This window comes from Myotis nattereri (assembly GCF_964212035.1).
Source record: "Myotis nattereri genome assembly, chromosome: 2".
Classification (NCBI taxonomy): domain Eukaryota; kingdom Metazoa; phylum Chordata; class Mammalia; order Chiroptera; family Vespertilionidae; genus Myotis; species Myotis nattereri.
In genome coordinates this window covers 74,264,051-74,280,986 of record NC_138076.1, presented here as the reverse complement: position 1 = coordinate 74,280,986, position 16,936 = coordinate 74,264,051, and the positions used below count along the sequence as shown (strand labels likewise).

The 16,936-nt window shown below is 39.6% G+C and overlaps 1 protein-coding gene across 4 annotated transcripts in view; it reads right to left on the bottom strand.

Annotated features, from left to right (window-relative positions):
• The window catches only part of DIAPH3 (diaphanous related formin 3), a gene marked incomplete at its 5' end in the record, with an annotated part of 567,305 nt that overhangs the window by 422,325 nt on the left and 128,044 nt on the right, over positions 1-16,936 (bottom strand). For all 4 annotated transcript variants that reach the window (XM_081083267.1, XM_081083268.1, XM_081083269.1 and 1 more), the window contains one exon: positions 14,836-14,966. In XM_081083267.1, coding sequence (XP_080939393.1) covers positions 14,836-14,966 — 131 coding nt within the window. The remainder of the gene's footprint in view (positions 1-14,835; positions 14,967-16,936) is intronic.

The window sequence follows — 16,936 nt, the reverse complement described above, 5'->3', positions numbered from 1 at the left end:
GGAACTAAGGTGGGGATGCTTCAACTATTATTGCCTAAATTAACTGAGTGGTTCCTAGATTAACTGGGTGGTGCCCTGACCTTTGCTAGAACTTTCAAGCCCTGACCTTTACTAGGACTTTCAAGGGCTACTAGTCTAAACTCAGCTAGTGAAGACAATGAATGGACTCCAGCATCTCCCCCTTATTTTTTCTTTAAAAAATAATCAAGTCCCAATTTCAATGTCCAAAAGTTCTGAGTCCATGTTTCAATGTCCAAAAGTTCATGTGTACATGCCAGCAATGAAATGTGGCATTGCTCTTTAGAGAGAGTGGAAGGGAGAGGTTAGAGACAGATAAAAATCAATGTAAGAGAGACACATCTATTGGTTGCTTCCTGCATGCACCCCAACCAGGGCCAGGGAACCTGCAACCAAGGTATGTGTCCTTGACCAGAATCAAACCTAGGACCTTTCAGTCCAAGGGCCATTGCTCTATCCACTGAGCCAAACTGGCTAGGGCCACACACACTATTTTTCTCTACTAAGTCCCACATTCAGATTCCACAGCAACATAATAGTCCTCCTCAGAAATTCATAGCACAGGGAAGAAAGCAGCTACACCTAGAGATACTCAAAAGGGCAAAGTCTCAAAATGATTACACAGGAAAACTGCATGACTTTCTGACCTCTAAAACCATGTTGTTCAAAAGGGTAGCCACTAGCGACTTACATTTAAATTCCATTCCTGAGCCACCTTAACCAAGCTTCAAGTGCTCAATCGCCACACGTGGACAGTGCAAACACAGAACATTCCCATCACAATACAAGTTCTCCTGAACTTCCACATGAAGGAGCCCGATTTCTCCCTAGCCCTGCACAGGCACTCCAGGTAACCTCACTGGATAACCCTAATGGGGGTATTTCTTTGTTGTTATCTTTAATGAATTTTAACATATGAAACATGTTTAACCTATGAAAACTATAGCTATTTCTTTCTGACATATAACCTCCTGTAACAAAAAAGACTAGAAATTAATGGATAACATTGATGGTAATTGACTTACACTCTGTAAGATCTTCTGAATCATAAAAATTAAGACTTCCTTCTATTACCAATATATTATTCCTCCCTTTGTATCAAGGCCTTTCTTTTGAATAAATATGTATTTCTTCATATAGAGCTTTGTCAGGGAATACCAAGAAAATTGTCATATTTTAAATCCTTTCCTTAACTCACCTGGAAATACGCTAACATATAGTAACAGGGCCCAAAAAATCAGTCTAAAGAAGACACACTATGGACTCTTTGTATGTAGGACACTAAATAACTAGAAGCTTCAGTGCCTGCAGTGCAATAATTTCTCCATTGAAAAAAATACATGTTTGCCAAAGAAACCAAAATATTCGGTAAATTGTTTCATACTGATAGCTGTTATAGATTTGAACACATAAGGTTTACATTCCCAGAAAACACAATAATCATTGAAAAGAAAGGAAGTTTCTTATATTTCACCTTTATATCCATGAGAAATTGTGTAAGTTTACTACCAGTATTTTTTCCCAAATTGTTGAGATAACACTATCTTTTTATCTTTTAAACTGTAAATTTATCTGCTTAAATATTTAGTGTTCTGTCACATATTCTTCCTTTAATACATAACTATCAAACTACTCTATTTTTAAAATGAAGATTTAAGACCCTATATTACATTGTGACTGACTTTACATTTCAATGACATTTTCGTAAAAAAAAAATTAATTTTGGCTATTCAAACAACAATTTATATTTCATTTTCAATAGACTGGAAGATATTTATTTTTAAATAGATTTGGAACACTTTAAAAATCTAAGACCTTCCAAATCAAGTATAAATTGATTTACACCGCTATTAGTCATCAGGTACAGAAATATATGTTTCTCTGTTAAAAAGCAATTATTACATTTTCAATGTACTCGTATTATTAAGTTTGCATTCAAAGTCAAAGCTTTTAAGATATAGGTAAAGTTAACTTTGAAACCAAGTAATTATAACACATTTTAATACATCTATAAACCAAAACCAAACTATACTTTAAATGACCGTACAAAAAATAGAAAGCCTCCTACCAGAACATTCAGTCTCCTAGAGAGTCTCAGAAAAATTACACCAGCTTTAGAAGGACTGTGAAAGCACTGGAGAGTACTAGCTTGCCCGTGAACAATATCAAGTTAGTACTCCTTCGAAAACATTAATAGTTATTTTTTTCCAGGGCATTCTTCATTAATATTTCATTCAACTAAAATCTTTTGGAAAGGAGATAAAAATAACCTAAAATTAGAGGACATTTTCAACAATTACTTATTTAATAAATAATATCAAATGTCAAAACAGTTATGGACCGTGAATTTAGACATAAGTAATCCTAAGATATATAGCAGTGTCTAAATAAAGAAGTTAGGAAGAATATTAACAACCTACCTATACTTTTTGACTTCTTATTGAAAAACAACCAGAAAAAAAAATATGTTCTTAAGAGGTAAAAGCCACCCTACCCAGTTTGGCGAGTGGATAAAGCATCGACCCGCAGATTAAAGGGTCCCAGGGTTTGATTCCATGCAATGGCACCTACCTCAGTTGCAGGCTCCATCCCAACCCTAATCAGAGCCTGTGCAGGAGGCAACCAATCCATGTGTCTCTCTTACATCAATGTTTCTCTCTCTCTGTCTCTCCCCCTCCCTTCCACTCTCTCTAAAAATCAATGGAAAAAATATCCTTGGTTAAGGATTAACAACAACAGCATCTCTCTCTCTCAGGAAAATTCTGTTTAAAAAAAAAAAATGCATTCCACTAATATTTTAAACCTACCAAAAGCAATGTTTCTGTGACTTCTTGATGTGCTGCCATATTGCTGATGCCAACATCCTGGCTACATAAAGCCACACTGAAGGGTGCCATGGACCCCAGCTATAGCAATGCCAGACAAGGCATACCTTTCCGCTCATTTTCTATTCTACTGGTATGAAGCCCACATCCTTAGCTTCTTCTTTCCAAATCAGCAGCCTCCATTAGATCCTGCTTATCTTCTCTTGGGCTCTCTTGCCTATGAATGTCCACTCATCCTTCATGATTTAAAAAAAAAAAAAAAAAGTCCTTAATATTTCAGACTTGAATTCCTTTATGAAGTCTCATAGTCCTGGACTTAAGTTTGAAAATATAATAGTCATTCATTATTTAGGTCAAAGAAAAAAGTGGTGCCGTAACCGGTTTGGCTCAGTGGATAGAGCGTCGGCCTGCGGACTGAAAGGTCCCAGGTTCGATTCTGGTCAACAAGGGCATGTACCTTGGTTGCAGGCATATCCCCAGTGGGGGGTGCGCAAGAAGCAGCTGATCGATGTTTCTCTCTCATCGATGTTTCTAACTCTCTATCCCTCTCCCTTCCTCTCTGTAAGAAATCAATAAAATATATATTAAAAAAAAGAAAAAAGTGGTTTACATAGAAGAAATAAGGTGTTTAAGCAGCACTATCGAATAGTGTTTTACAATGGCAGAAACGGTCCATTATGTTCTAACTAGTGGCCCGGTGCACAAAATTCGTGCACATTGAAAGGGAATTAATTAATTAATTAATCCGGGCTGGAGGGGTGACTGTTGCGGGAGTTCCGGTCTGGCGGGGCGGCTGTTGTGGGAGATCTGGGCTGGCGGGGAGACTGCTGGTGGTCACAGTCGCCCCGGATCTCCCGGCAGGAGGGCCGGTTGGGGGCGTGACAGATGGCTGATGGGCAGCAGTCGCCCCGCCAGTGCCGGATCTCCCACGGGAGACCCAGGCTGGCGAGGCGACTGCTGAGGGAGATCCGGTCTGGCGGGGCGACTGTTGCGGGAGATTCGGGCTGGCAGGGAGACTGCTGGCGGTCACAGTCGCCCCGCCAGCCCAGATCTCCCGGCGGGAGGGCCGGTTGGGGGCGTGACTGATGGCTGATGGGCAGCAGTCGCCCCACCAGTGCCGGATCCCACCAGTGCGGGAGATCCGGGCTGGAGGGGCGACTGCTGCGGGAGGGCTGGTTGGGGGCAAGACAGCTGGCGGACTGCCAGGGTCACGCCCACCAGCCCTGGGTCGGATCACACAGGGGTCGCCTGCCATCCAGGTCACAGATAGCAGGCCCGGATGGCGGCGGGACAGGCAGAATGGCGCTGTCCCATCCTGCCTGCAGTATGCAAATTAGCTGCCATCCTTGTTGGCGGTTAACCGCCATCTTGGCTGGCAGTTAATTTGCATATCACCCTGATTAGCCAATGGGAAGGGTAGCGGAGTGACACTAATTACCATGTTTCTCTTTTATTAGATAGGATATAAGGCAGCCACTAACTACATGTATCCTTTGAGCACCTGAAATGATTTTTTCATTTAATTAGAACTAAATTTAGATAGCCACCACCATATTAAACAGGACAGGAAAGAAAACCTGGAGCTACTTGCCTACCTGGCATCATTGTCAAAGGGAAAGACAAAGAAAGGAAAGACAGAAGAAATACAAGAATGTAGATCACCTAGGAAAATCTGGACTCCTCTTGCCCATTTCAGAAATTTCCACCATTAATATCACCATAAAACTATTCACAAACATTTTAATAAAGAAAATGAAAACAAATAAGCATAAAAAGCCAGGGTAGCAATATTTATTTCGGACAAAACAGACTTTAAAACAAAGGCTATATAACAAGAAATAACAAAGGACCCAACAATTCCACTTCTGGGTGTACCTGAAGAAACCCAGAACACTCAATTGAAAAGACATATGCATCCATGTGTTCACTGAAGCATTATTTACCATAGCCAAGATATGGAAGCAACCTAAGTGTCCATCAACAGATGACTGGATAAAGCAGTGGTACATATAAACAAACAGAAATTAAACAAAAAAAAAAATGAATGAATGAATGAATGAAATCTTGCCATCTGCAACAACATGGTTGGACCTAAGGGTATTGTGATAAGTGAAATAAGTCAGAGAGAGGAAGATATGTACCATATGATTTCACTTATATGTGGAATCTAAAAATAAATAAATAAATAAAATAAAATAAACAACAGGCAAATCAAAACGAGACTCACAGATACAGAGAACATTTTGATGGTTGCCAGATGGGAAGGATGAGAAGGAGGTAAGAAGGGAATGGGTGAAAAAAATAAAATGATTATGAAATACAAATTGATAATAACAGAATAGTCATGGGGATGCAAAGTACAGCAAAAAACAGTGGTTCTCAACCTTCTGGCCCTTTAAATACAGTTCCTCATGTTGTGACCCAACCATGAAATTATTTTCATTGCTACTTCATAGCTGTAATGTTGCTACTGTTATGAATCGTAATGTAAATATCTGATATGCAGGATGGTCTTAGGCGACCCCTGTGAAAGGGTCCTTCGACCGCCAAAGGGGTCGCAACCCACAGGTTGAGAACCACTGGCATAAGAAATATCTACAGTAATAAAAGGGTAATATGCTAATTAGTCCGGGAGACCTACGGACAATCTTCCAGACCTCCTTCCAGACAAAGCTGTGGCTGGGAGGGCCGAGGCAAACTGCCAAGGCTGGAAGGGCCCATCGCAGAGCCCCAGCCAGGTGGGAAGGACCTCCCTCTGGGCAGCAATGATCACAGAGCCCTGGCAGGGTAGGCAGGGCAGCTAGGGGTCTTCCTGTGGGCAGCAATTGATCACAGGGCGGGCAGGGCCTCCGTGTGAGTGGGGATTAATGGTGGAGCCCAGGACAGGTGGGAAACGCCTGCCTCTGCTCTGCCACTGATCACAGAGCCCAGGCCTGGTGGGCAGGGCCTCTCTGTGGGCGGGATCAATGGTGAGCCCAGGCCTGGTGGGAAATGCCTGCCTCTGCTCTGCCATTTATCCCAGAGCCCCAGCAGGGTGGGCAGGAATTCCCTTAGATCAGCATTGATCACAGAACCCTGGCAGGGTGGGCAGGACAGGCAGGGCCTCCTATGGGTTGCAACTGATGACAGAGCGCAGGCTGGGTGGAAAAGGCCTCCCCATGGGCAGGGATTAATGGCAGAGCCCAGGCCTGGTGGGAAATGCCTGCCTCTACTCTGCCATTGATCCCAGAGCCCAGGCCTGGTTGGAAGGGCCTCCCTCTGTTCTGCTATTGATCCCAGAGCCCAGGCCTGGTGGGAAGGGCCTCCCTCTGTTCTGCCATTGATCCCAGAGCCCAGGCCTGGTGGGAAGGGCCTCCCTCTGTTCTGCCATTGATCCCAGAGCCCAGGCCTGGTGGGAAGGGCCTCCCTCTGTTCTGCTATTGATCCCAGAGCCCAGGCCTGGTGGGCAGGGCCTCACTGAGGGCAGGGATTAATGGCGGAACCCAGGCCGGGTGGGAAATGCCTACCTCTGCTCTGCCATTGACCACAGAGCCCTGGCAGGGCGGGCAGACAGGCAAGAGGGGGTAGTTGGGGTGAGCAGGCCGGCAGGGCGGGGAGCAGTTGGGGGTGAGCAGGCTGGCAGTGGGGAGCTATTGGGGGTGATCAGGCCGGCAGGGGGGAAGAAAGGGGACAGGGAAGGCAGTTGGGGGTGAGGCTGGAAGGGATGGCATTATGGGGTGAGTAGGCCAGCAGGGGGGGCCAGTTGGGGTGAGCAGGCCAACAGGGTATGGGCAGTTGGAGGCAAGCAGGCTGGCGGGAGCGGGGGGCAGTTGAGGACAATCAGGCCAGCAAGGGGGGGGGGGGCAGTTGGGGGCAAGAAGGCCTGCAGGCAGAGTGGTTAGGGGCAATCAGGCAAGCAGGCAGGTGAGCAGTTAGGATCCAGCAGTCCCAGATTGTGAGAGGGATGTCCGACTGCCGGTTTAGGCCCGATTCCTGTTGAAAAGGGACACCCCATCCCTGTGCACGAATTTTGTGCACCAGGCCACTAGTAGTCAATAATATTGTAATAACTATGTATGGTGCCAGATGGGTACCAGATTTATCAAGGTGATCACTTCGTAAGTTATACAAATTCCTAATCACTAGGTTGTACACCTAAAACTAATATAATATTGTATATCAACAGCAAAAGAAAATTTAAAAATTATTTTTATACATAAAAGAAGAAGAAGAAGAAGAAGAAGAAGAAGAAGAAGAAGCAGCAGCAGCAGCAGCAGCAGCAGCAGAGGTCCATCTTGGTAAAAGAAAGGCTTGACTTGTAGGTGTTTCAGTTTGGGAACACTGAAGAACTTGCACCACCACTCACCCCTCTACCCCCCACTATGTCCTTGATAGAATCCATTGCCTAAGGGAGGCACTCTGGAGACAGGGGAGAAGGATGAAGGCCTGGGTAATTAGAAGTGACAATTAAGGAGGGACAGACATCAAAATTACAACTAAATTATACAACAACCACCCTTGAAAAACACCTGAAGACCAGCTAAACAGAATACGTACAATTAAAGATATGAAGAAGAAACCACTTGAGAGTGGTAGGAGAAACAAAGATGCAAAATGGGCTGGTCTCACACCCATGTGTGACAGTTAGGAATCTAGCAGTATACCTCCACTGTGGAGCTCCCCACTGAGAAGAAAGTGGCCCCAGCCCCACACTGGGTTCCTAGCCCAGAGCACCAGTGCTAGAAAGAGGAGTCCATACAATACTTATATGGCTGTGAAATGGGTGGGGATTTCCTCCTAGTGAGACATTCCCTCCTGGTGAGATGGAGGGCTGCTGGAGTCCCACGTGTTCTTCTTAAAGGGCCCAAACATGAAATCACTGGCTGAAGGAAGCACTTATTCTGAGCTGCAAGGCTGGGCAGCAACTGCAAAAGCTCCAGGAATAAACTAAATTGCTGGCTTCAGGAAGCCATTACAACTTTGTTGAGCTCTCCCGCAACCCAGCCTGCAGGAATTGATGGGCTTTAAATCTGAGTCACCATCAAACTCGCAGCATCCTGGTGATTCCCTGAGAATCAGCCCCAACCAACTTATATGCTGGCTGAACTTCTCTCAGCCAGGAGGTAAGCAATCTATTAGATGCAGAATTCAAAGCACTAATTATAAAGATGTTCAAATAACTCAGGGAAAAAAATAGATGATCTCAGTAAAAATTTCAACAAAGATAGTAACTTTGGGGATAGAAAAACAAAAAACAAAAACTGAAACCATAAAAAAAGGACCAGTCAGAAATGAAGAATGCATTAGAAGGAATCAGGTGAAGCACAAAATTAAATCAGAGATTTGCAAGAAAAGGTAGTTGAAAACACCCAATCAGAACAGCAAAAAGAAAAAAAGAATTTAAAAAACGAGGATAGTTTAAGGCAGTGGTTGCCAACTGGTGGTCTGCAGACCAATGGTAGTCGTGATGTCCGAAAGGTTGGCTACCACTGGTTTAAGGGGTATCTGTAACAACATCAAACTTAACAACATTCTTATCATGGGAGAACCAGAAGTAGGAGAGAGAGAGCAAGGGATTAAGAATCTATTGAAGAAACAATAACTGAAAACTTTTCTCTAACGTGGAAAAAAAAAAACAGGCATACAAGTCCATGAAACACAGAGTCCAAAATAAGATGAAACCAAAGAGGCCTACACCAAGACACATCATAATTAAAATGCCAATGGTTAAAGACAAAGAGAAAATCTTAAAAGCAGCAAGAGAAAAACAGTTAACTACAACTAACAGAACTCCCATAAGACTGTCAGCTGATTTCTCAACAGAAACTTTGCAGGCCAGATGGTATTGCCACAAAATATTCCGTGACAAAAAGCAATGACCTACAACCAAGATTACTGTACTCAACAAGGCTTCACCTTCACCTAATGAGGATAGCAAGGAAAATTTGTTCTAATTCATAATCCTAGTCAGACACATGTAAGGTACTGTGTGGTCAAAAAACAAAGAAAGAAAACCTTCATGCCTATGAATGAAAAAGGGGCCATACAGTAAATCTGCCATGATCAGAAGGGGACATGCAGATGGCACAAGGCAGGCTTTACAAACATGATGACACGTAGGATTGTCTGAAGATAAAAATTGCTAATTAAAATGGGTCCTGGTGCAAAGTCATATCCTAGGCCTGTTTCATTCTTTACCTTAAATGAGTCTGTCTATCGTCTTCGTGCATCTATGACAACATACCTTTGAAATGCCATGGTAATTTTCTTTTCCTATCCCTGGAAGGCAGAATGGCCAGCACCACACAACCAGATCAGGAGACCAGAGAAGCCCTCATTGTTCTCTTGTTGCCTGCATACCATCTCTATGTTCTGTAAATATTAATTATTAACTATCCTTTACCCACCAATGTAATAGAAATATCTGTTTCTCCATTTGGCTTTCTTTCCAGTCATAGAGATTTCCCTGCTTTGCTTGCTTCCACCCTTTTAATCAGCCACCAATGGATTTCATGTACTTTCTTTCCATCTTCTCCTTTGGTTCTAATGTATAAAATAAGCTGCAAAATTGTCATTTTCTTGAGCATTTTCTCAATCTATTGAGATTGTGCTTCTGGACATGTCTCACAATTTTGGCTCAAATAAACTCTTATAAGACTTTTCTATAGGCTGGACATTCTTTTGTCAACAAGCCAATAAATATAGTTTAAGGTGGTACCAGGTCATTAGTATCCCTATGCTCCCAGGAGCAGAAAGACATTAATTCAATCTAACAGAATGTATTTTCAAAATAAATCTCAAATAAAAAGTTATAAGGAACAGGAGGTCACACTCTAAAATTACAAAATACACAAAGAAACAAGCTATGACAAAAGGTGGAAAGGAAAAAAGCAACACCAAGATTAGAACTCGGAAACCTTCATTTACTAGAATTATAAACATAGAATATAAAATAAAACTATTTAATATGTTTAAACAAATAAAAGGTATTAAAAATAAGAAGCACAAAATTATTAAAAATGACAAGGAGTTTTAAAACAGAGCAAAAGAGATATTATAGGAATAAAATTAAAATAATAGAATTTAAAATACAATGTATAAATTAAACAGATTAGGTATTGGTGAAGAATCAATTAGGAAACTGGAAGAGCTTTAAAAAATAAATCCAGAATGGAGTAGAGAGATAAACAGATGGCAACTATAAAGAGGTTAGGAAATAATGATATATGCAGTAGAAAGGCCTAACATAAACAAAATTATAGAAAAATAGAGTCAATATTCAAATAGATAATAGTTGAAATTTTTATTGAATTTATGAAAGACAACAAGCATATTCAGGAAGCCCTCCAAAATTAGCAGGATAAATAAGAAAAATTACATCTAGACACATGAAACTATAGAACAAAGAAAACAACATCATAAAAGCCCTGCTACTATGGCTCAATTGGTTGGGCATTGTCCCATGCATCGAAAAGTTGCAAGTTCAACTACCGGTCAGGGAACTTGCTGGGGTTGTGGGCTCGATCCCCGGTGGGGGATGTGCAGGAGGCAGCAGATCAATATTCTGCTCTCACATTGAAGTGTTTCTCTCTCTCTCTCTCCCTTCTTCTCTCTATAAAAATCTATGTCTTGTTTTTAAAAAATCATAAAATCTAAAGGCAGATATACTGGGGGGGGAAAAAATAGAGCTTTCAATAAAGAGCAACCAGCCCTCTCAAAAACAGTAATGAAAGGCAGAAGAGAAAATAAGAGCAGCCAGCCCTCTCAAAAACAGTAATGAAAGGCAGAAGAGAAAATAATATCTTCAATGTACTAAGAGAAACTTAAAAACTCTCAATTTTATATGCTAGGAAAACTATCCTTCAAATATAATGTCATTGTCAGACAAATAAAAGAGAGTTTTACCATTAGCAGACTTTCATCAAGGGAACTTAATGGTGTACCTGAAGCAAAAGTAAAATAATCATAGGGAAAAAAATCTAAAAGAATGATGAGTACATATGTGTTTGTAAACATATAAACACATATTTGTAGTATAACTCAATAATAATATTGAGCTATTTTATAATATTGTAAATAAAAACAAATAATTTAAAAATCACACAAAAAAAGCATAGAAAAGCATGTTTGGTCTTAATTTTTTTCTTCAACTCATGTTGATGCCTATATGTACACTGATTGCACTGCTTGCCACAAGTTTTTCTATCACACGTATGGCACATGGCACAAAACAAACATCAACACCAAAGTCAAGCTCCTCCACCAGCTTTGTGCTCTCAAGCCCAGCAAAGGAGAAAAAGTAGATTTCAAACATGACACTGATTAAATGGAACACTGACATGCTAAGGCTGCTCACTGGCTTTGCAGTAAACAAATATATTTTAACCGCAAATTTTTCTAAACTGATTTTCTGGAAGTTATTAGTTATTAATTTAATCAGATCTAGTTCCAAAACCTCCACTGAAACCTTTGAACAAAAGATAAACTTCATAATGTACAAATACTTCTTGTAAACTTGAAAATATTAACCACAAGTAAAGGAAAATAATGTCTAAAATCATAAAACATAAAGACCTGATAAGACTGGATTTTCTAAGAGAAAAAATCTTACCCTTGACAGCTGCATCAAATTTAGAAAATGAAGATGCATTCTATAATTACTTTGCTCTATGCATAGAAGGGTATGAACTAAAATGCTTGATATCCATCATAATGATGTTAGTGTCTATCTTTTTATGTTTCCACCTCAACATGTTTGATAGCTTAAATGTAATTGCTGACTATGCCAAGATCCACTAAAAGCAATATTTTGATAATTTGAAGAACTTACTTTCTTCTCTAGTGTTTCAAAAATAAAGCAATTTTATCTTTTAGTGCACAAGTGTCACCAAGAATATTGAATAATCAATAAAACTTCAAGCAAGAACTTCATAATCTTCAAATCAACTCTTCTTAAAACAAGGCAAATAATCTGGTATATAAAGCAATGGGTTTTACATAATTCACTATCCCGATAGTAAAAGTTTGATATGACTCATAACAGTTAGGCAGTTTCAAAACTTGATAAATGGCTCTAAAAATATTGCCTCTAATGGCGGCGGGGGGTAGGTGGGAGAGGATGGTGCCTCCTACCTTTTCCTTGATTGTTTGATTTAAATAAATCCTGATACAGCATTGGAGAGCCACCATTAATCAGTTCACTTGTTTCTTTTTCAACTCTATTCACAGACATTAAAGAATTTCAACTCTAATTTTCTCAGTAATACCATAGGTCATACAATGATCTCAAAAACTTATAAAAATCAGAACTACTTCTCTCTTGGAATTTACTCACATACTGTACATATAAGAGAAAATAAGAAAAACTGACTTTGCCCTAGCCTGTTTTTCTCAGTGATTACAGCTTCGGCCCAAGAACTAAAGGGTCCCAGGCTCGATCCTGGTCAAAGACATGTACCTTGGTTGCAGACTTGATCTGCGCCCTGGTTGGCGTGTGCAGGAGGCAACCAATGGATGTGTTTCTCTCACATCGATGTTTCTCTGTCTCTCCCTCTCCCGTCCACTCTGTCTAAATATCAATGGAAAAAATATCCTCAGGTGAGGATTAACAACAACAATAAAAAAAAAAACCAATAACTTTATCAACAGATACATAACTGACAGCAAAGTCCAAAGGTCTGATAGGCATACTTTCAGTTGTACATGTCCAGCTGTACATGTCCAGCTAAGTCATTCTTCTAATCAGAGCACTAGACACAAAAATATTCTCAAGTATCTTCTCAATTTTCTGTCTCCATAAAGTGCTATGATTTCAGAAAAAAATTATCCAATAAGATTTGCTATTCCTTTCTATTAAAAAGACTACTTAGGAAATATCCACATCACTTGTGGATTCCTAATAATATTAGAGGCCCGGTGCATGAAATTCATGCACTGCGGGGGGGGGGGGTGTTGTCCCTCAGCCCGATCTGCGCCCTCTCACAGCGCCCTTGGGAGCCCTCAAGGGATGTCCAACTGACAGCTTAGGCCCACTCCCCGTAAGCCGTCAGTTGGACACCATTAGTGCTGCAGCAGAGGCGGGAGAGGCTCCTGCCACCACCACTGAACTCACCAGCTGTGAGCCCGGCTTCTGGCGCACTACCACCAGGGGTACCTCCTGCATTAAGCATCTGCTCCCTGGTGGTCAGTGCGCATCATAGCAACCAGTCGTTCCGCCGTTCGGTCTAATTGCATATTAGCCTTTTATTATATAAGATATTCTAGAACTGGCCATTCTTGGGGAAATATTTCTGTAAGTGTTTGATGGAGGGGAAAGGAGGGGAGGGGAGTTGAAATGAAAGAGATATATAGCATTGTTTCCCAGTGTTTTTAGGTAAACTCACAAAAATAATTGTATCTATTACAATGTGCATGAATTTATACATAAAACCCGTTCAGTTGTTCTTTTGCTATCATATTCACCTACTCAAAAGATGAAGATGAACAAGCAAAGGTAAAGTCTACTTTTAATTATGTTGAAAAGCCATGAATATCTCCAGTGCCCAGTGGCTGCCAGATAAACTGAGAAATGAGTATATCTCCCCAATCAACCCCAAAATACCCTCTTCCTAATTTAAACTCCATAGGAACAGGGCTTGAATCAGCTTTGCTATTTTCTCAAGTTCCACACCTAATATAGTACTATAAAAGTAGCAGGTGCTCAATGATTATTTGTTAAATGAATAAATTTTACAGGTACAGAAAACGTTAGAAGCTAGGGCTCTTCATGTATGACTATGTCTGTAAATAAAAGCCTAATTCAACTTAGTTTCTATCATTAGGGAAGGTAAGACGTAAGCAGGCTAAAATCAAACCTCATTGTTTCAATCCACAAGTCTTTACTGAGCACTTTTCATATGGTAAGCATGGTCTAATAAAGAGAGGTAAATAAAATATATCAAGTCCCTGGTCTCTTGCCCACTATTAGTTTTCAGTCTAGAAAACAGATTGGAAGTGGCAAAATATGAAAAAATAAAGTTGAAGTAAGTAAAGATTCTTTGTTCACTGTTCACACTCCTTAGTTAAACCTCACTCACTTTCATGACTTAGCAGGCAGGGCCCCTCTGTTTTAAATACTTGTACTGTACTGAAATACTTGTTGTAGGAAAAGTCAAGGACTTTTTCATACAGTAGCCTAACTACAGAAATGTCTGCAAAAAGTAGGATATCACAGAGATTCTTTTACATACTAACAATCAGTCATAGTTTGTCATTCTAGCCCTTGGAATATACATGAATGTATACACACACACCCTCATCATGTACACACATGCAGGTACATTGTTATGAAGAAATAAGCATTGACATAGAATAAAGTCAAAACCGATCTACCTTAGGCACTTGGAGCTGTGAAATTCTAATTATATTATTGCTCAGATATTTTATAACAACTTCTGCTTGAAAATGTTTAAGAATATGCTCAACTAAAGAGTCTAAAAATTGATTTAGTAATGTTGCCAGATAGTTAAATTTGTATTTCAGAAAATCAACTGTTTTAGTATAAGCATATGTAACATTCAGATTTTATTTGCTAAATCACACTATCCTAACACGGCCATTTCCAAAAAATGAAAGAAAAAAAAAAATCCATGGTATTTCTTGCTATGTCAAACAAGAAGAGCCAATTCATATGCAATACCAAAATTCAGAATGAAACTCAATGACATTAGATTAGTAGTTTCTAATCATCACTGTTCTCTTTTAAAAAAAATAGGTTAGGTTTTTAAAAATTCTAAGGGAAAAAAGTGAGTTTTTTAAAAGACCATGGGCTATCTATTACTCAGTAATAAATACAAAAGTACAATTGAGACTAAATTTCTTCACACACAGAAATATTATGCATTCAATTTTTACCTTAGGTAGTTATTGCGCTATACTGGCTACTAATTATAAAAATATTAGGTAAAAAATGACAGATTTATAACAACTGATTAATTTAGTAACATGCCCGATGATGATCAGATATAGGAATTACCTCACAGGATTACTAGTCAAAGAAACTCGAAGTGACTCCAGGCACGTTACAAGTCTCTCGTCTGCAGGCCCCATTTTTAGTTCATGAATGAATTCCTGAGGTGAGATCTGCCGATTCCTCTTAAGACTTCCCTGTAAAATAAGTCCAAAAAAAAAATTAATTCATATTGTGTAAAGATTAGCCATTAAAATAACAATTTCATTAGCCCCACCTTTCATATTAATGACTGCACACAACTATTCGGATAAGTATTACTTTGCGAGGATGATTTCTTTACCTGCGCCCATAAATCCATAAATTCATAATCCATGGTAGCCATAAAAGATAGTAATATAATATCAAAACATTTGCAAATTAAAATGACTACTTTTCAAATAAAAAATATGAAAAACAATAAATACATATCATAAAAAGTATTTTAAAATATACTAATATATTTTAGGCGCACTCAAATAACAAAACTAATATAAGAATGACCCTATTAAAATGAATATCCCAAACAACACAAAAAGCCTGAGATTTTATGCTACATACAAGCTAAGTTAGCCTGCCTGCCCCTGTTTCATGGATGCTGACAGAAAACACAAGAATCCTAAGGGAGAGTCAAAAACTTTACTATGCATATATTCACTCCCGAACCCACCCACTCCCACAGGGACGATGCAGAGTCCCCAGAGGTGATGGATGCCTTCACGTGCCGTGGGTTGCGTCACAGGGAAGAACACTGAGCTCTGGGGATTCACCACTTTTATAGTGAGCAGTAACAAGCCTGCTTATTATCCATAGACAAATATAACTTCACTTCTAAGGCTACCCACTGTAAATGCAACCCTGAGAAACGGCCTGCGTAAAGAGCATTCAAGCCTCCAGTTCCTGGCATAACCAGAAAAAATATACAGTGATACTCAGGGCCAATGGCAGCCTGCCTCTCCAATGATAAATATCTCTCATAAAGAATTTGTATTCAGAATATTTACCAAACCCCTATAAATCAATAGTAATAACACAAATAGTCCAATCACAAAAGAAGATATATGAATGGCCAATAATCACATGAAATGATGTTCACAATCATTTATCAGGAGGAAAATGCAGACTAAAACAAGTAAAATAACACTATAGACTCCCTACACTGGTGAGGGTGTGAAGCACCTGGAGCCTGCTACATGACTGGTGGAGATATAACATGGTATTGCCACTCCGCAGAAGAGTTTTAACTGTTTCTTTTAAAACTAAATATACACGGACTATAGGACTCAGCAACTGCACAACTAGGTGTTAAGTAGGAGGGGTAAATAAATATATCCATACAATGGTCAGAACAGTTTCATTCATAATAGCCAAAGACTGGAAACAACCCAAGTAAGTATTCATTAACAAGTTTGGTTATGTCCATACAACAGAATACTACACAACAACAAAATTTCACTACTGATAATGCAACAAAATAAATGAATCCAAAAAAATATGTTGAGTTAAAGAAGTCAAACAAAAAAATGCATAGTATGGTTCCACCATTTATATAAAAGACCAAAACCAACCTGTCAATTTTTTCTGTAGGACCATTTTATATTTTAGTTCAAGACATGGAAGCAGAGATGTTAATTTTTGGTGTGTTTCATTAGAGCATGGGGTTAAAGGTGGACATTTTAAGTGGGCAGCAAGTAGATTTTTCCAATAAACACTGAGAAAAACAGACTAAACTCATTGGCTAAAAAATCTCTCTTTATTTCAGTTATATAAAGTTTTTCTAGCTTGAACAATTTATTAGGCAATAAATTGCCTAAAGGCTTCTGTATCGTCCCCTGAGGTTCCTGCCTCTTACCAAGACCTCACCATCATAGACCAAGCCTTGCACAGGCCTACTCCTAGGTACCAGTTAGATCTGGGCTGAGACTAACTTCCCAGGACAGGCCATTTATGAGTCACATAAACTGAGCCCCCACCTCATTGGATTCCGTTTTTTCAAAAGGCTCACCACTCTGTATTAAAATAACTTTTACATTTATTATTTAAAGGATATGTTGAATGTCTACCATGTGTCAGATCTTGTTTACATGATGTAGATACAGAGGTTAAAAAAAAAAAGTCAAAGATAACT